Source organism: Grammomys surdaster, unplaced genomic scaffold, assembly GCF_004785775.1.
Source record: "Grammomys surdaster isolate TR1022 unplaced genomic scaffold, NIH_TR_1.0 125925, whole genome shotgun sequence".
NCBI classification, from domain to species: domain Eukaryota; kingdom Metazoa; phylum Chordata; class Mammalia; order Rodentia; family Muridae; genus Grammomys; species Grammomys surdaster.
In genome coordinates this window covers 542,136-561,222 of record NW_021620749.1, presented here as the reverse complement: position 1 = coordinate 561,222, position 19,087 = coordinate 542,136, and the positions used below count along the sequence as shown (strand labels likewise).

At 46.5% G+C, this 19,087-nt stretch overlaps 2 protein-coding genes across 6 annotated transcripts in view; both read right to left on the bottom strand.

Annotated features, from left to right (window-relative positions):
• LOC114608562 (interferon-induced GTP-binding protein Mx1-like) overlaps positions 1–5,858 on the bottom strand; it is a 16,717-nt gene extending 10,859 nt beyond the window's left edge. The window contains exons 1-6 of the mRNA XM_028752550.1: positions 5,803–5,858; positions 5,393–5,468; positions 3,379–3,571; positions 1,628–1,765; positions 664–818; positions 261–408 (exon numbers count right to left, since the gene is read on the bottom strand). Coding sequence (XP_028608383.1) covers positions 261–408; positions 664–818; positions 1,628–1,765; positions 3,379–3,571; positions 5,393–5,468; positions 5,803–5,858 — 766 coding nt within the window. The remainder of the gene's footprint in view (positions 1–260; positions 409–663; positions 819–1,627; positions 1,766–3,378; positions 3,572–5,392; positions 5,469–5,802) is intronic.
• Positions 5,859–14,670: 8,812 nt separating this feature from the next.
• Positions 14,671–19,087, bottom strand: part of Fam3b (family with sequence similarity 3 member B) — a 58,043-nt gene continuing 53,626 nt past the window's right edge. For all 5 annotated transcript variants that reach the window (XM_028752532.1, XM_028752533.1, XM_028752535.1 and 2 more), the window contains 2 exons: positions 18,648–18,780; positions 14,671–14,916 (listed from right to left, as the gene is read on the bottom strand). In XM_028752532.1, the coding sequence (XP_028608365.1) occupies positions 14,827–14,916; positions 18,648–18,780 (223 nt within the window). In that variant the 3' untranslated portion in view covers positions 14,671–14,826. The remainder of the gene's footprint in view (positions 14,917–18,647; positions 18,781–19,087) is intronic.

The following is a 19,087-nucleotide window of genomic DNA, read 5'->3' as shown; positions in this document are numbered from 1 at the left end:
CCTCTCCATGGCCACCACCCAGACAACAGCTGTTCATTCTTCACTCTGCCATGGACTTTACCATGGCTCCTGGCCCAGTGAGTCTCAGCAGATATGATTTCTTCCCCGTGTTTGTCCACCTCTGGCTCCTCAGGCATTTTCTACCTGGGAGATGAGATGAGGGGGTCCCTTTTCCTAGCCTCAGTGGGATCCTGAGCTTGGTCCATCTGGATCCAGGAGATGTATCTCACTTGAACTCACACACCACTGTTATCTCCCACTCTCCTTACCTATGGTCCTATCCCCTTCAGGGTCCACCTCCTGAGCCATGCTCAGGGCCTCTGTGGTAGCAATGTCCACATTGCTGGGGACTACCACCAGGTTGATGGTCTCCTGCTTTTGGATGTATGTCCTGATGAGTTGCTTGATCTGTAAGAAATTAAATGGTGACTCTTAATAATAGAGACAGGATCAAGATCGAGATGGTCCTGACCATCCACTTGCTTCAGGGTTCAGGCCCTGGCCTCATAGACTGTAGCCTTCTGTCTCCCTGTCTCCATCACACATAGAGGTCGTGGTAAACCCTGGCTATCCAGCCTTACTCCCACTTCCACAAGGTCTCTCTTAGACATAGCCCTGGACATACCCCAGCACCCCTGCAGCCCAGTGTGTTTACAGTTTCACCTTGTGTTCGATGTCTGCAGGCTGGTCATCTACAGCCACCCTTGCGATACCAGGCAGGTCAATCAGAGTCAGGTCCGGGACATGTGGAGAGCTGACCTCCAAGCTAATGAGCTCAGAGCTAATCTTCGATCCTTTCCCAGCAATCAAGTCCTGGGCTGGAGATGAAAAAGAAAGCCACAGCAGTTAAAGGAGCACATCTCATTCCGGAGACTTTGGGGAAAATATGTTGTAATTTGGATATGAAATGCTACCCCTAAAATGTTCCTGTATTGGAAGGTTGTAATCTCTATAAGATTAGGTTATATTGGAAGGTTCCAAAGCTTGAGAAAACGGGCTCTGACTAGAAGTAGCTTACTAGGTGTAGGCCACAGGTATTTTATATATTATTTCTGCCCCTTCCCGAGTTCTCTCTGCTTCCCAACTGCCAAAAGGCAGGAAAGCTGATCTGGACAGGGAAGAAGATTCTTCCTTGGATCCTACTGGCACTGTCAGGGAGAGTCATGAGTGCACATTGAGGACAGTGAAACCCAAAGAAATCCATAAAGAAGGTGAAAGTTCAGGGAATCCCTAAAATATGAGCAGATATTCAAAGGGAATGAGCTTATCCTGGACAGGAGGAGCCCTGGCTGCAGGAGTCTGTCTGTCCATAGACTGCTCCTCGCCCTTAGTAATAGAAGCTAGGGTAGAAACCCTCACGTCAAGACCTTAACTAATGTCACCCTACTCTGCTCAACAGTAACAGTGTGCTTTTGATGTTTTCTTATGATAAAGATTGTATGCTGAAAACACAAGTGGTCATGTGTAACAGGGTTCAGTCATTCATGGCATGTTCCCTAAATGAGGTCATGAAGTTAAATGTTCAAGTACAGGAAGACTCCCAATGTGGAAAGGCCCAGAAAGTAGAGTGTGAACACTATGAAGACACCCTGTCCAGAATAAGGAGCAAATGGGTGCATGTACATACCTTTATTGATTTCCTTTTCCACCAGTGAAGGGTCTGAGATTTCAATCTCAGTATCCTTATAGATGACCTTGCCTTTCCATTCTGCTCCCGGCTTCAGTTGCTTCAGTTTCAGCACAAGAGGGCACCTGGTAACAATACCTAAGAGGCGACAGCCACATCAGTCTTGGGCTCTGCCATAAAAGGCCTTGGATGGATGACCCTCCACATCTCACACACTCATTTGAAAACAGATGCCCCATGTGTTTATTAGTTGTGTTTGTTTGTTTCTTTGTTTGTCTTGTCAACTCACAAGCTAAGGTCATCTGGAGGGAGGGAACTTGAATCCATAAATATCTCCATCAGACTGAGCCATTGACAAGTCTATGAGGCCTATCCCTAACCCTACCCCTAACCCTAACCCTCACCCTAACCCTAACCCTAACCCTAACCCTAACCCATGATGCCTTAAGTGTAGGCTGACCCTAGGCCTATTGGGAACTAGGTAACTTTTGTGCATCTGGGTTTGAAATCTACCAATGGCTGGAGGCTCGCTACTTCCTCGTGATGTACTGCTCCATGTGTTTATTAGGTGTGGTTGGTTGGTTGGTTGGTTGGTTGGTTGGTTTTTGTCAACTAACAAGCTAGAGTCATCTGGGAAGAGGGAACTTCAGTCCATAAATGTCTCCATCAGACTGGGCCATTGGCAAGTGTATGAGGCCTATTCTTGACTAATGATTGACATGGGAGGTGTGGGCAGCTCACTGTCAGTGGTGCCACCCCTGGGCAGGTGATCCTCGGTGCTATAAGAAAGCAGATCGACCAAACCATGAGGAGCAAGCCAGTAAACAGCACCCCTCCATGGCTTCTGGTTTAGTCCCTGCCTCCAGGTTCCTGCCTTGCTTGAGTTCTTCTCCTGCTTCCCTCAATGATAAACTGTGATCAGGACAAGTAAGGCAAATAAACCCCTTTCTTCCCAAGTTGCTTTTGGTAATGGTCTTCATCACAGCAGCAGAAAGCAAAGTAGGACACTCCATTCTCAGGAAGCATCAGATTCCAGCGGGGAACTACTCATTCGTACTCAAGCACATATATCTCCCACTAACCCCTTACATACACACTCACTATGTCTTTCAGGCTGTTTTACAGTTCCCTATCACAAACTTCTGCCAATTCCTACCTGCCTGTAACATCTTACCTGCATTGTTAGAGCAGCTCAGCTCAGGCCTCACTGAGGGGTCACTGACATCCTGGGCCTTGCAACTCAAAGAGTATCCCTAACCTGAACACCAACATTTATGTGCCTTGGGAATGGGTCATTCATAAAGGGGCTGAGAAAAGAGATTATCACACACGTGGTTCCAGGTACTTAGTCACATCTACAAACTGAGATTCCACATAATCCACAAATGTACAATGAGTTGGTGTGAGAGACTGAAAACTGCTCCCACCCCTAGCCCACATGCTTGGCCACAACATCTACAGTGACTCCGTTGGATACAGAGCCTAAAAGGAGGTAACTCAGGCTGATGGCAGGCTTGAGAAGCTGCATGGGTGGAGCCCTAGCAACTGAGACTGGCACCCTTGTGAGAGGAGGAAGAAATTATAAGACTGCACAGAGGAAAGTCTGTCCACAAGCCAAAGAGGAAGACCCCATGAGAAGCTATACCTTGATCTTCAGCTTGCTATGTACCTAGAACTAGGAGAGGACCTGTTTCTACCCCTGAAGTCCCAGGGCCCCCAGCCTAGCAGAGCAACAGGTACTGAGCTCTTACCACTGCCTCTGGGGAGGGCCACTCCAGACAGTGCTTCCAGCACAGAGCTCTTCCCTGAACTCTGGTCCCCAATGACAGCAATGGCAGGCAGAGCCAGGTCCTGCTCCACACCCAGAGCCCGCAGAGAGTCGATGAGGTCAATGTGGGGTCGTACCTTCTCCTCATACTGACTGCAGAGGTTGTTCACAGACTCCTAGATGAGGGGTAAGCAAGAGTGAGGTCATGCTCCACAGGAAGTGCTCCAGCAATAACCACTGAGTTCATCCCCCTGACAGGGCACTTAAACAGAGGCCACTTTTTTTGTGAAGCCCAACAACACAGATGAGAGAACAGAGAGTTGGAGAGTTGAGTAACAAAGCCAAAATGTGAGAGCCATTTTGGTATTCAAACAAGACAACCTATTGCCTACTCTTAATTTTTCCTCTCCTGTGCTGCTTTCATGAAATCACACATATAATGACTAAATATACACAGTTTTGTTTCCATATACCTAAACCCAAACAAATTCAGCCCCAGCACACCAGCACTGCAGGAACTGTGATAGGCATTCTGTGTGCAGAGGAAAAACGACAGAAGAATCATGAATCCGTAACAGTGCATTGGACACCACACTACTTTAGTTTCTTCTGAATTCACCATTCTTAAGTAATACCTAAACACAAACAACAGCAACGCATGGGGGAGGGGGGCAGTTGGTTAATAGAAAAAAAAAAAGACTGTGGCAGATGGAAGTTGACAACACATGGAATCATATTCCTATTAATTATACCTCCTACACATTAAGTGGTATTGTGTCACTCGGAGGTGCTATATGCCCTAACAAATTAAAAATGTACACTATAAATACAAAAAAAAAAGCAAACAGTCAACAGAGAGCATGAACTGCATTCACAAAATATAGTATTTAAGCTGGGTGGTGTTGTCAGTGGTGGCACATACCTTTAATCCCAGCCACAGCACTCAGGAGGCAGAGGCAGGTAGATCTCTCTGGGTTTAAGGCCACCCTGCTCTAAAGAGCAAAATCCAGGACAACCAGGCTATACAGTATCAAAAATAAGCAAACAAAGGATAGATAGATGATAGATAGATAGATAGATAGATAGATAGATAGATAGATAGATAGATATTATTTAATCAAAAAGGTGAAGAATATCAGGAAAGTGGAAAACAGGAACTTAACACAGAAAGCAGACAACAACACTATGTTCTCAACCAACAACAGCATATCCTATTAAATATAAATGGCTTAAAGTCTGCTCCAATAGGCAAAATGGTTCAGAAAGAACCACAAAGAGGGAGGATGGCAGCCTCTGCTCCCAAGATGTTGAAAAACTGCAGCAAAAGGTTATGGTGTTTCATGGGAAAAGAACAGACCATTAGTGGAGCAGACTACACCACCCTGAAAGTCACATCAAACTGGTGTAGTCAAGGTGCAAAGGCAATGTGAGGGAAGTAAGGACTTTTTTGTTGGGCAAAATATACTTAAGAGAAAAAACTCACACTTCTATATCATAAGAATGAACTCATAATCAATCACAGGATTTAGTGGAAAAGACATAAAACTGTCTTAGTTATTTACTATTGCAATGATAAAACACCAACCAAAAGCAACTTGGAGAGCAAGAGGGTTATCGAAGCTTACAACTCTCAGATCACAATCCATCACTAGGTCAGAGCAGGAACTCAAGGCAAGAACTTGGAGGCAGAAATGGAAGCAGAGACCATGGAGGAGTGCTGCATACTGGATTGTTCTCCATGGCTTGTTCACCTGCTTTCTTACAGAACCCTGGACCATAAGCCCAAAGGGTTGCACTGCCCACGGAAAGTGGGGCTCTCCCACATCAGTCATCAATCAAAAAAGTTTACTACAAGCTTGCCCACAGACGTCTCTGATGGGGCATTTTCTCAATTGAGGTTCACTCTTCTCAGATGATTCCACATGTACTCATAACTGCAGGCCCCACCCTCTTTTCAGCTCATGGCCTGTGGAAAGTGGCTTTCAATAGCAGCTCACCATTGCCTGGCTCTCCTCAGAGGTATCAGGATGTTTACTTGGTATCTGGTGACTGGATGCAGAAGTCAGCTCTTTCCTTTTGTCGTTCTAGGAACTCAACCTTGTAATTTTTTCCAGATGGATTCCAGTTGGATATAACAGGTTTGATTCAGTAGAATCTGGAAGCCTTGCCTCTGGGGTCAGGCACTTGACAAAGAAACACATGGGAGACACCGGTATCTGAAACTGCCCCACCTTCTCTGTTCATCCTAGGGATGTGTGCTTCCTGCAGTACCCATCATTCCCCCATTCCGTCCTTCTACATTAGGAAAATGATCACAAAAGAGGAGTGATTCACAGAGTCTGTCAACCTAGAAATTTCTTTCAGACACAACTCTTACCTCCCCTGCTTTTGAAATGCCTCCAATTACCAGAAGATCTCAGGTTCTAGAATGAAGACTCCCTTGACCCTCATCTGTTGTCCCATGGCTGCTTTAGTTGGTCTTATGACACCATCAGGTCCCCAGGGCTTGTGTTCCCATGACAAAGGGTTGCACATGACCAGTCTACACAAATAATGCATGCCCTTCCTCATAGCTATGCATGTCAGCACTATTTAAGGACTCCAGCTCAATTTTCCATTGCCTGCCTTGACTTATCCTTCTGGAAAGTAGCCCCATTTTGACTTCCCAGTCTTTTACATCATGATCCCATGGCTATAATTCTGATTCACCCTGTTATATTTTGATGTTTTTATACAGAAAAAAATATAGGTGTTAAGGAGATATCTCAATACCAAAAGTTCACAGGATACAAGTGAGCATGAGGGTCTGAGTCTGAACCCAGAATCCAACTGCAAAAGCCAAGTGCAATTAAAATGCACTTTTACCAGAGGTTGACCTTTAATCTGAACATGCATCTGAACCATAGATTTGTGATATACAGTTGTTCTGTGATATCACTGGCTTTGGCATCTTGTTTGTTTTCATTTCTCTGCTATGTATGCACTGGGTTCTGTCTGCAAACTGCAACTGTGTACAACTCGGCTGAGTCATCTTTGAGACTTGATGGATCCCAGAGGCAAAGAAATCTCAGGGATCATACCTACTTCCACCCACTCAGTGCCCAGGGAAGCCAGCTACACTTTTTCAGTCTAAAGTGAACTTATCTGTCCACCTAGATCTTGTTCCAGTCAAGGGGAAGAGGCCCTGGCTCCAGCACCACCCCATTTGTGGTGAACACATAGGATATCTACACTTCTGCATCTTCTCCTAATTCTTTCCCTCTGCAGACCCCACTGCACAGAGATGACCAGGGCAGCCCCACAACATTTGATGCAGATTCCTGCCTCATTTGTAGGTCAGGGTCAGGCACATCACAAGTATGCTGGGTTCTAAGCATTCCTACCCAGGCAGGCCTGTGGACATTCCTACTGTACGTGGGGTGGTTGACTATGCTTCCACTCTACAGTAGACAGTGGGCATTGGCCAATGGTCCTCTTATGCCGTATACCATTTATTCTGGACAAAGCTCCCCCTGGTAGGGCTCCCCTGTTGGGGATATATCCTCAGCCCAGTGGAAACAGGAACAGCATGGGGGTAGAATCCAGTTTCTTTCACTGTCAGAACTCTAACCACCCACTACCATGCCTGTCCAGAACAACTCTAAGATGCTAAGGATGGGAACCTTCCCAGGCCCATCAGAATGTTAAAATGGCCACAGAGAGACTCAAGAACCCTTTCTTCTCCAGGGTTCCTGCCCTCCATGTCCCCTGCAGTTGAGCCTTTGAAAATGAAAGGTCTAAGGGACACCTGCACTCTGAGCAGAGGTAGGGCTTCAGACCACCCAGAGCATGTCCTGTCTAGGGACCTGGAAGAACCTGGACAGAAGCATTTCTCTATAAAGATCCTCTGTCAACCTTTCTAGCAGGGTCCCCAAAGCAGGCTCCTGTCTGCACTTCAAAGCCTGCCCCTGGGTCACCTGGCTTCCTCCAACCCTTAACAAGAGATCTCCATCTGATTTCTCATGGACTCTTAGCCCAGGCAGCAGGGGATCTGGAACTTCTCATCTAGGCCTTAGCCCCAGACCCCGGAGGCCCTGGGACCCCTACCATCTCCTGCTGCCTCCTAGCAGAAATAATTGCAGTTTGAGCAGTACTTCACACTGCCCCCAGGATCAGCAGTTGGGCAGGGCACTGTGTCTAGCCTAGAAGCTCCACCTGTGTTGTCACTGACCCCTTTATTTTAATAACACCAAGAAATGTCCCATAGTGACCCCCCAGGATCCACAAGGAACCCAGAGGCATCCCTGCCCTGAGCTACAGGTTGTCCCCTAGATACTCACCAGTCTCCTGCTCAATGACAGAGTGCTTGGCTTTCTGGGCTCCAGTGTCTTTAAAAACAGTGCTGGCTCCACCCCTTCCCAGGGAGAATTGAAACTGAGAGAGATTGCCTGAGTCACTGTCTTCCCACCACCACCACACCACATACAAACTGTCACTGCCCCATTATTGTAACAGCACCAACAAATGCCCTGCAGTGCTCACCAATGTCTACAAAGAACCATTAGAAGGTATCCTCTATCCCTTCACAGAATCCTGTGCAATACTCACCACTCCTGGCTTGGCGACAGAGTGTCCTGCTGCCAGAGCTCAGACCTCATTAAAAATGCTGGCTCTGCCCTTTCTATAGAACAATTGAAACTTAGTGAAAAAGCCTGAGCTTGTTGCCGAACCCCAGCACACACAGAAAGGAAACTGAAACTCACCCTCAGGGAGCCTTGCCTCAGTCCTGAGGTTCGGAAATTGATACTGTAGGCCCAGCCCACCAAGGCATGCTATATGGACATCAGTTCAGATGGCTGCCTGCTTTCTGTCAGGACCATCCCAGCACTAGGGAGGGTCAGAGACAAACCATACTAGGAATCACTGCAGGATCCTGCCAGCCCTTCTGGGTCCCTTGTGACACCAGGTTTAGAGGTCTGAGCACACTGCTGCTGCAGGGCTGGTGAGGGTAACAGGTGCCTTTACTCTGCCATCATGGCCTGAAACCATAAGCCAAATTAAACACTTTCTTTTATACGTTGCCTTGGTCATGGTGTGTTGTCACAGCAGTAGAAAAGTAGCCAAGATACTAGCTAAGAATGTGTCCCACAGGGTCTTGACCTCTGCCCCAAGGCTGTCTGTGCCCAGTGCTGTGTCCATGCTGCTGGCTCTTGAGAGTGGAACCAAGCATGGCTTCTGTGTCTCAAGAAGGCATGGAGACTAGAGATAGCAGATGTGAGCTCACACTTCTCCCAGTACTGTGCTATTGTTTTGAAGGGGCTTCTCCTCCTTCCTCTTCTCCTCCACCTCCCCCTTTTGCGGTTCCCAGTCATCTCAGACTCTGGTTTCAGTTTCATTTCTCTTTGGTTCTTAGAAATTCACTTCAGCCTTATGCTGAGAAAGAGAACATCGGTGCAGGACTCCGGCCAAAGAGTCAGGGAAATAGATCTAGAATCAGAGGGTGGTAGCTTAGAAAGGTAGCAATGCCTGGAGTGAGAGGCAGATGAGTGACCAGAGAGCAGTGCAGGAGGAGGCTCTGGTAGGGATGTCAAGAAAAATAGACCCTGGATAGAAGGGAAAGAACTGGGCTGGACTGGGATCAGTGGGCTTAGGGTTGAGAGAGTGAGGACCTTGCACTCTGGATGACATCCTACAGAAGCCTGCAAGCTGTTTTACTGATGCCTAGCCTGAAAGAACTGCAGAGTATCCTCAGCCTTGACCTCGGAAGCTCAGTCTTTGTCTTTGCTGAGATGCCACAGCAGTGGGAGCATGCTGCAAGGAGACCTGACCTAAACCCCAACTCTAGGATAAGAGACCAGGATACACAGGCCACAGAGAAAAGATGGTGCCCAAGTCCTGGCTACTGCTATCACCAGGAGGTAGGCTGGAGTTTTGATTCTGAGATTCAGTAGAGATGTATCTATGTCTTAGAAACTGTTCCTTTAAGCTTACATCTGGCAAAGAGTGGTGCCCACTTTGGCCAGTTCTCTCGGTCTTCAGAGTTCCTAACCTGTTTTTCCTTCCTTTCTTTCTGCTTCTCTTATGTGGACCATTCTGTTGCCTGTGTCTGGGATATTGCATCTGAAAGCAGGTGGCTCATCAGTCCCCTGCACAACCAGGACCACCACCTGTCCTGCTTTCCTTCCAACACGAGGCCTCAGGTGCTTAGAAAGGATTCTGTGGGTCAGTAAAGGCACTTGCTACCAGCCCTGCCAACCTAAGTCTGGCCCCTGAGACCACATCACATGGTGGAAGGACAAAGCAGTCTCCCAAGTCTTCTCTCACACATGCCCCATGTCCATCCCTAGACACAGGACAAAAAGGATCCTTAAGCTGGTGGCTGCCAACCAGATAAGAGACTGGAAAACCGCACCAGGGAGGGACAGTGAAGGTGAATTAAGATGCCCATCCTTCAATTCCTCCTCCTCCTCCTCCTCCTTGGGTCAGGGTCTCACAGTGTACCTCAGGCTCACCTGGAATTTACAATGTAGTCCAGGCTGGCCTCAAACTCACTGCAATCCCTCCATCTCAGCTTTCTAGTTAGCTCACTCTCTGCCTCATGAGTATGGATGAAGCCATGAGCTCTTAACTGTTCCTTTACTCTGCCATCATGACCTGAAACCATAAGCCAAATTAAACACTTTCTATTATACATTGCCTTGGTCATGGTGTGTTGTCACAGCAGTAGAAAAGTAGCCAAGACACTAGCTAAGAATATGTCCCAGGCTGGGAACTGAATCTCCAGTTCTCTCTACCTGCCCTGGGCCATGCAGACTACAAAGGTACATGGTTCCCTGCAAACCAGGAACTGCCAAGGTGAAGAAAACACAAACCTTCAGAAAGGGAAATCGATGTGAGGGTCTCCGTAGCAGCAGCCACCTTTAAGGCCATCTGTCCCTTGGGCAGATCCACAACTGGCTGCCAAACAATCCCAGCAACGTACATCAATGGGGTCATGGACACATCTCACCTCTCTCCCATCTTCATTTCCTTGAATTCCAGTGTCATGTGCACAGTGCCTCTTGACATCTGCACGACAGCAGATGGTAAACACTGAAGTGGAATCTTAAGGGTTCTTTGGAAAGTCAATTGTGTTGGAAGGTATTCTGCTGGGGCAAACATGTGAAGGAGTGTTTTCCTGAAGTGGACACAGGTAAAAGACTAAGGCAGACTCATGAAGGAACGTTTCACTGAAGCAGACACTGTAGAAGAATGTTCTGCTAAAAGCAAGCACGTGAAAGGACTCGTGGTGAGGGATTCTTTGCCAACAACATGCAAGTATTGGTCTGCCTTACATTGTGTAGCTGAGCTCCATGTGTCAGGACTCTGTGGACTTGGGCTGATGGGATGCATGTGCTGATGCAGGACATGCTGAGGCGAGGCCTGTGGAGGATGCATGGATGTTTGGAGGGTATAAATAGGACTTGACAGAATGACAGAGACAGAACTAGGCTTGCTTATAGAGCTAGTTGCGCAACGAATGCTTGTGGGTCTCTCTTCTTCACTGATCTTTGCTTCCCTGAGAGAGACACAGTGGAGAACTTCTCCTGGAGTCCCTCCTGGTCCCTCCTGCTGACTCAGTCAAGGCTGAGGCCTGGGTGTCTCTGTTAGGTAGTGCATCGCTTCTGATTTGTGTTTGCTATCCTGACTCTATCAAACTGGACAGCTGGTGTATCCCTGAAGTGTTTTCAGGTGCATTGAGTTACCACTGCCTGCTAACCTGTGAACTGAATTGCCGATTTCCAGACAATGCCATGAAAGTTGCTCCAAGGAACCTTTCGAAACAGGTCCACTTCCCCGTATCCTTTCTTTCTAACTATCTCTAGTGGGTGGTGAACTAAAAGGGAAGTTAAACTGTTTAAGAACAATCATTAAAAATAAGGTTTGAAAAATTAAAGTTACAAAACACAAAACTTCTTGTTCCTGTGCCTTAGTTTTGCATGGAGGTGTGTGTGTGTGTGTGTGTGTGTGCGCGCATCTGTGTCTGTGTGTCTGTGTGTGTGTATTTCCCTCATCATTCAAAAATGTTGAGCACTCAGTTCTAAATGAGACATCTCTTATCACACCTTTCCACAAGTCTCAGCAATTGTCCTGGAAGAGGTGACAGAAAGGCTGCAAGAGACAGAGGTACTAGAGGATTGCAAAGAGACAGTGTTTTCTGGACATGATAAGGCCATTGTAGCCACAGTACATAACAGCAGTGGCTATGTGCACAAGATCAAGCCAGTCAAAATCCAACACAAATAAGGAAGGGGCTCATTACATCCCATCCTTAGCTGAGGAGCATTTAGCAGTTGATGGTTGCTAAGAAGGGAGGGTTAGTTTTCTCAGGGTTCACAGACTCTAAGAGGCTATCCATGTTCCAGTAGATGGACCTACACCCATGCACATAGAGGTAGCACTAAATGGGACCTAGTAGGTTTTTTTTTAAATGAAGTTGGGAAGGACAGGACCTGTGTCACATGGCCTCTTACACAGCCATGCTGGACCCAGGACCCCCAGGAGTTTCCATCTCAGAGGGTCATATCAGAGCAGAATTTAATTGAAAATCAAATTCTAGGTGATAAGAATCCTCAGTACTGCCGGGCAGTGGTGGCGCACGCCTTTAATCCCAGCACTTGGGAGGCAGAGGCAGGTGGATTTCTGAGTTCGAGGCCAGTCTGGTCTACAGAGAGAGTTCCAGGACAGCCAGGGCTACACAGAGAAACCCTGTCTCGAAAAACCAAAAACAAACAAACAAACAAACAAACAAACAAAAGAATCCTCAGTACTAGGGGCCATTTAAAAGCCTCCTCTTGTGTGGACCACTGTAGCCAGAACCTTAACATGATGAGCAAGCACAGGTTAAAGTTGTATGGTCTGTCTCCTGCTCAGTATGTTATAAAAATGGACCCTGCCCCAAGAGCATAGAGAGACACAGTAGTCCAGCTGGCTCCTCCTGGTCTGCTTCTCCTGAGCATGTGGAGGATATGCCACAACGCTTTCTTTCCACCTTCCACGTTGCCTCTGTTTGATAAGTGAATCTTGTCACCAACAAACACTAAGAAGAATGAACCCCCAGGTTCTGGCTGCAGCAACAAAGCTGTCATGAGTAAGCCTGTCCTGGGTAGACCCCCAGGGGAGAGCTCAGCAGCCTCTGGCGCTCTGTCCCAATGTGCTGAGTGACCAGATGTGCAGGGCTGCTGCCCACCTGCCCGGCTCTTCCCAGCTCCAGTTGTTTATCATTATTTTCCATAGCAGCATTTTGTATTTGTGTAAACACTGTTTTATTTTGAGATGGTTTTCTTGTGTACACTTGGCTAGCCTTGAACTCACAGCAGTCCTCCTGCCTCTATTTCTCAAGTACTGGAATTACAGGTGTGCATTTCAGTACACAGCTATAAACACTATTTTTAAGCTATTTCAGACTCAGAAAAATGTAGCAGAAAGTACAGAACTGTATAAGCTATTTCCTCATCCTATGTCCTCATAGGATGTCCACTCCTATGTCCTCAGCAGAGAACCCTTTATCCCAGTGGTAAACCTACAATAGCACACTGTCACCTAGTGGTCACAATTGACATTTCTACATCACAGTCTGCTCTCAGCTTTGAACAAATATACAGTGACAAGGACCATCATTATAGTGGACACCGTCACTGCTCCAAGCCCCAGGACAAGGTCCACCATAGTAGTATTACTCAGAGCACCGTCACATACCAAAAACCCAGGGCTCTGGCACTGTCTCCCTGCTCCCACACTTGGTGATCCTTAAAATCTCTTCTGTCCCCCAAACTGTGGCTTTTTTCAGGAATGTTACATAATTCACTCAGCAACTTTGTGGTAACCATACCCATATGGGCTTTCTAGCAGTTTCTGCCTGACCTTGCTTCCCAGAGTTGATTCAGAGCTCAGGAGAATCAGAGGCTAATGGCTGGGGTCCGCAGCTGAGAATAACCTTTTGCCTAGAATTCTCTAGATAAGGCAAATTTTGCCTTTGAGGAAAGATGTGTTACATAAGAACCTGCTTTTCTGTCACGGTGGAAAAAAAACATGAGCCTATCAGCTTACAGAACTGTTGAGGTTTTGTCTTTTACTGTCTATTGGAAGGCTAAGTGAGGGCCCCCAAGACCTACCCTGCCCCCAAGTTAATTCCGATTGGTGAATAAAGATGCCAACAGCTAATAGCTGGACAGAAGAGATACAGGTGGGGTTGAGCTCCCTGTTTCAGTTGGACTGGCTGACCATCATGCCATTGGTCTCTGCCCACCAGCACTGGGATTACAGGTACACGCCACCATAACTGGCTTGTACACGGTCCTGGGGATATGAACTCAGGTTGTGCTTATATAGGAAGCAATTTCCTGACTCAGCCATCTTCCCAGCCCCCATATACTTTATTTTTTTGAGATAAGGTTTCTTACTGAGACTAAAACTTGCTTCTAGACTAGCTGGCCTGTGATCTCCTGGGATATTCCTGTCCCTTCCTCCTGTGTGGGGTTTGCAGGTGTGTGTCACCATGCCCAGCTTTTTACATGATGGTTTAGGACCCAACTCAGGTTCTCATGTCTGTGCAGCAAGCATTTTATCCACTAGACCATTTCCCAGCTCAGGCTGCCCTGGCTTTGAAGTCATTCTGATGGCATTTGAAACCACTCCCTTAGGGCTGAGATCCCATGGGCCAGAGAAGCAATCCTATTGGCATGGGCTGGCTCCTCTGTTGGCATAAGAAGGAGCTCTGAGACAATTTTAGTTAGTGACATCTGTCCTAGTATTTCATCCCTAACTTGGCCATATGTACCATCCGACTGGCTATATCTTGGAAAGGAGACAGCCTGAGTTATATGGCTGTCTTCCTGGGAGCAGATCATGGTTAAGCCACAACGCTAACCTTCCTCCCTGCCAACCTGTGCCTTGCACAGAGGCAGAGCTGATAACAAATAAACCCACACCCTACAAGGAAGTTTAAAGAGCCAAATGTGAAGTGGCCAAGCATGATGGCTAAGGCCTCACTCATTCCCCAGAAGATGAATGGCAGGAACAAGGGTGTTCCAAGTGACAGGGGGATAAGAGCACTGATAAGTCCCTGAAGAGCTGCAGGGACCACACAGTGGCCTGATGCAGACATGGGTGGCACATGCTCAGCAGCCAGCAACCGGGTTTACTCCTTTCCACCCTCCATCCACCCCTGCCCCCAAAATGTCTCCCTCTGCAGTTGTCCCAGGTTGAAAATTCCTTCACCGTACAGATGGCAGTGAGATAACACAGCCGCTAAGAATCAGTGTAACTAACGGTGTCTTATTGGTTCACAACAAACCGCAAATCCACATCAACACTTTCCTTCACAGCTGGACTTCAAGGGATCAGACTCCTGTGACATTCCAGCTGAGTGTATCTGTACAAAACACGTTTATTGAGGTCCATCCAAGCACTGTTATCTCAGCCATTTGGGTATACATCCCTCGATCTGGATCTCTGCTGGCCAGCCCGAGTATCTGTTCTTGGATTGATCCGAGTGGTTGATCTAGGTAAGGGAAAGAAAAACGTGTCATATATTCACTACGCTTGTCACTGGATCTGTGTCTGCTGTGAGCAAAGTCATGTGAGCAGAAGTCTCAGAGCAGCAGTTTCTCCAACCCAGGTTAAAATTCTTCTCAACACCTCCCTACCATCTTCCACCTGTTCCTTCTGTCATCCCTTCTTTACTTACTTCCTGCTTCCTTCCTTTCATCCCTTTCTCTTCCTTTTCTTCCTTCCTATCCCTTCTTCAGTTTCTTTGGTTGAAGATGACTTTATTTTGTAGTCCAGGCTAGCCTGGAACTCACAGTGATCCTCCTGTATCAGTCTTACAAGTACTGAGATTATAGATCTAAACTACCATACCCAGCTTCAATGTGTCTCTCAGTAGTATTTATTTTATTTTATTTTATTTTATTTTATTTTATTTTATTTTTTAAGACTATTTTTTTATATGAGTACAAGGTAGCTTTCTTCAGACACACCAGAAGAGGGCATCAGATCCCATTACAGATGGTTGTGAGCCACAATGTGGTTGCTGGGAATTGAACTCAGGACTTCTGGAAGAGCAATCAGTGCTCTTAACAGCTGGGCAATCTCTCTAGCCCTCAATAGTATTTAATTGCAGCTCTGGAACTTTCCTGAAGGATAGGGACTCTTCTGCAGTCTACAGTGTGACTTAGCAGAGAAACAAAGAGCCTTTGAGAAGCAGCTACTGCAATATGAACTCACTTCCAAATTCTGTTTCATTTGACCCACTCAAATGTACATACGGAGAGCATTGCTGCAGAGGGAGCACATGATCTAGGTCTCGCCTTTGGGAACAGGACTCCACACATGGAGTTTTCAGAGGGTCTTCAAATTAGTACTTGCCACTCAGCAAACATGTTTGCACTGGAGTAGACATCACGACTCTATACTTTCAATTCTTTCACAGGCAATGGAGAATCCCAACCTAGTGCCTTTTCCGAACCACAGCTTCACTGAGAGATAATTCACACATCATGGAACTCACCTGTGGACAAGCCCGTTTTTAGCATATCCCCAGTACATGCAACTGTCACTACATCAATAAGATGTTGTCCTCACAGAATGAGGACAACACTGCATACACTGCAGCAGTCGTCAGTGTCCTTCTCCAGCCCCACTAACCTACTTCCTGACCATTTAGATTTGTTCTTTCTAGAAATTTTGAATAACAATGGAATCAATCTTATGTAAGTTCTGCTTTTGCTTTGTATCATTCTGCATAACATTTTCAAAAATTCCCCCATACAATCGCTAACATCACAGTTTCAGTTCTGTACATGGCTGAAGAGTTCCCTTGTACAGTTACTCTATGTTAATACTGCCCTCTTGCTGGAAGAGCACTGCTGTGTAAGCCTGTGCCCCAGTTCCTGACTGAAGGCATGCTTACAAGGAAGTTTGCTGGGCTAAGAGTAACTGTCTCCTTCATTTTGAAGAAACTGCCAGAATGTTCCTCAAGGACTCTACCTCACTTTACATCTCTCCCAGCCATGTGAGAATTCTAAATTTTCTAGACTTGTTACAAGTGACAACTCCCACAGTGAGCCTGTGGCTCCATCTCACTGTGATCTGAGTTGGTTTTGTTCTGATGATTCAACCTACTAAGTTTATTATAATAGTAAGCCACAAGTCTATCATTTCATGTGCACATCTTCTTTGAAGAAGCATCTGTTCAGAGGTTTTGACCATTTTTCAATTGGATTAGCTTTTATAATCATTGAGTTTAAGAGTTATTTATCTATGTTGGACACAAGTCTGTTATTTGCAAACAGTTTCTCCTACAGTTACTCCGTGGTTTTCTTCTCACTTTGTTGTTGTTGTTTAAGGATCTTGAATAGCCCAAGCTGGCTTTGAACTCAAAGGTAGCCAAGGATGCCCTTGAATTCCTGATTGTCCTACCTCCACATCCTGAGCACTGAGATGGCAGGCATGTACCACCATGCTTGGCTTCTTTCTTTCTTCGTGTATCCTTGGGAACAGAAATCTTTGGGATTTTGAAGCTGAACACTTTTATCTTTTCTTTTGCTATTACTCTGCACACTTCCAAGAAGCACCTGCCTAGCCCAGGATGGCAGTGATTTCTGCCTGTTTTGCCATCCTGCTGAGAGAGCATGACAGTTTCATCTCTGCCACATTTAGGTTTTTGGTCCATTCTGCACTGTTCTATATCGTGTGTGGCAGGGATCCAAATCTATTTTCTCCCTATGTGCTATCTGGTTTTCCCTGTACACTTTATTAAAGAAACTATTCACCTCCCTGAAGAGATGGTCTTTGTTCAGTAGGGGAAACTGTCTAGTTGGGTATGAGGGGACCCTCAAAGTCTCTGGAACCCTAGTTCCACTTACCCATCTATGCCTATTCTCAGAGTGCCTTGCTATTCTAATGACTGCAACTTTGGAGTAGGTTTTGAAATTAGGAGACTGAAGCCTTCTCCATTAAGCCTGCTTTGATGTGACTTTATCCCTTTCCCACAGAAAGGGGAAATAGCTTACCTAAGGCCACACAGCCTACAGAGATGTCTATCTGTGGTATGGGTCATTTGGGGTAAAGGGAACCCTGAGTTCACTTTCAGAGTATGCTCTAGAAATCAACGAAGTGGGGTGCCTCCCCACCACAAAGCTGCTAGAACCAAAGGACGGACTGACAAGAAAACTGAAGCCTGTTCAAAATTACATGTGTTCCCACCAAACAAGCCCTGAGACCCTGTCCCCTAGACTCATGCCTATCTCCCCTCAACCCCTGTGGGTCAAGGGGGCCAACAAGCACAACTTCCTCCCTTTGAAGGTGACCACAGCACATAGCAGGGCTGGCTTTCTATGTGCAAGCTAACTGGGAGCTGTGGTGAAAACTTTTGACTGGAGCATGCCAACCTGACCATGACCTCCAGGTTCCTCAATTTCAGATCTGAGAGCATCCCAAATCCAGAATCTCTGGAGCTAGTAACAGTGACCTGGGTGCTGTGCCTCCTTCCATGCCAATAAGAGGAGGCCCAGCTGCTCCTGGTTGCCATTGTCTTCTTTAAACCATGGTTCCAGACAGTGGGAACAAAGTCTCAAGTGAAATCATAATGTATCTTGGTTTAACCCTAGACAAAGATCAAGCTCTGCCCTCTTGGAATTCTAACTAAGTACAAAGATGGCCTCATCAGAGCTGTGGGCCTTGGCTGTTCCTTCTCTTCAGATCCTCTTATATTGGTCAAAAGGGTTAGGGTGATGGTCCCCAGAGGCATGGATCTCACATAGCCATGTAACACCACCCATCAGCTGGGATGCTCACAGGAGACATGATGATAAGTCACACTCGCTTCCCTCCTTTGATCTTTTCTTTGATAAAGGGAGGCATCAAGTCACAAGTGACTCCTCCAAGGATGGCAATCAGCCAAAGGGCCTCTGTCCAGTGCACAGTTGGTGCTACCATATTGGAAGTGGTTCATATAGAACGGCCTCAGGCAGCCCTCTCTCTGACTGTGTGAATGTTATCCCCAGATAAGGAACTAAAGAAGGCTAGCCTCCTGCCCAAACAGAACAGTCACCACCAGTGACTGGAACCAACCCCAGGATCCCATTTGCAGTCTGTAGTGAGACTAAAGAAGTCTAGGGTGGGAACATGGACCTAGTGGAAGAGGCTGACCAGTGCTCTGTGTGAGTGACTTCCTACATAACTTTTATACACCATAGCCCCATCTGAGACAGACTGGGGAAAGACACTCACTTTTTCTCTCTCGATTTCTGAAGGGAGCTCAAAGCCCTTTGCTGCAACAAACACCCAGCTTGATCTGAACTTCATGTTCTTGATTTCTTTGCTTCCAAGGGCTTCTATGGCATCCTTTGCTTGAGCCTGCAGCCTGGGCAAAGGAAAAAGGATGAAAAGGCCTCCTTTGGAAGTGTGTGTGTGTGTGTGTGTGTGTGTGTGTGTACACACACATGTATAGCATTGTATATGAGCACATAAATGTGTGTGCATGGCATGTATATGCATGTGTGTGTGTACATACACATGTATAGCATTGTATATGAGCACATAAATGTGTGTGCATGGCATGTATATGCATGTGTGTGTGTGTGTGTGTGTGTGTACACACACATATATAGCATTGTATATGAGCACATAAATCTGTGTGCATGGCATGTATATGCATGTGTGTGTGTACA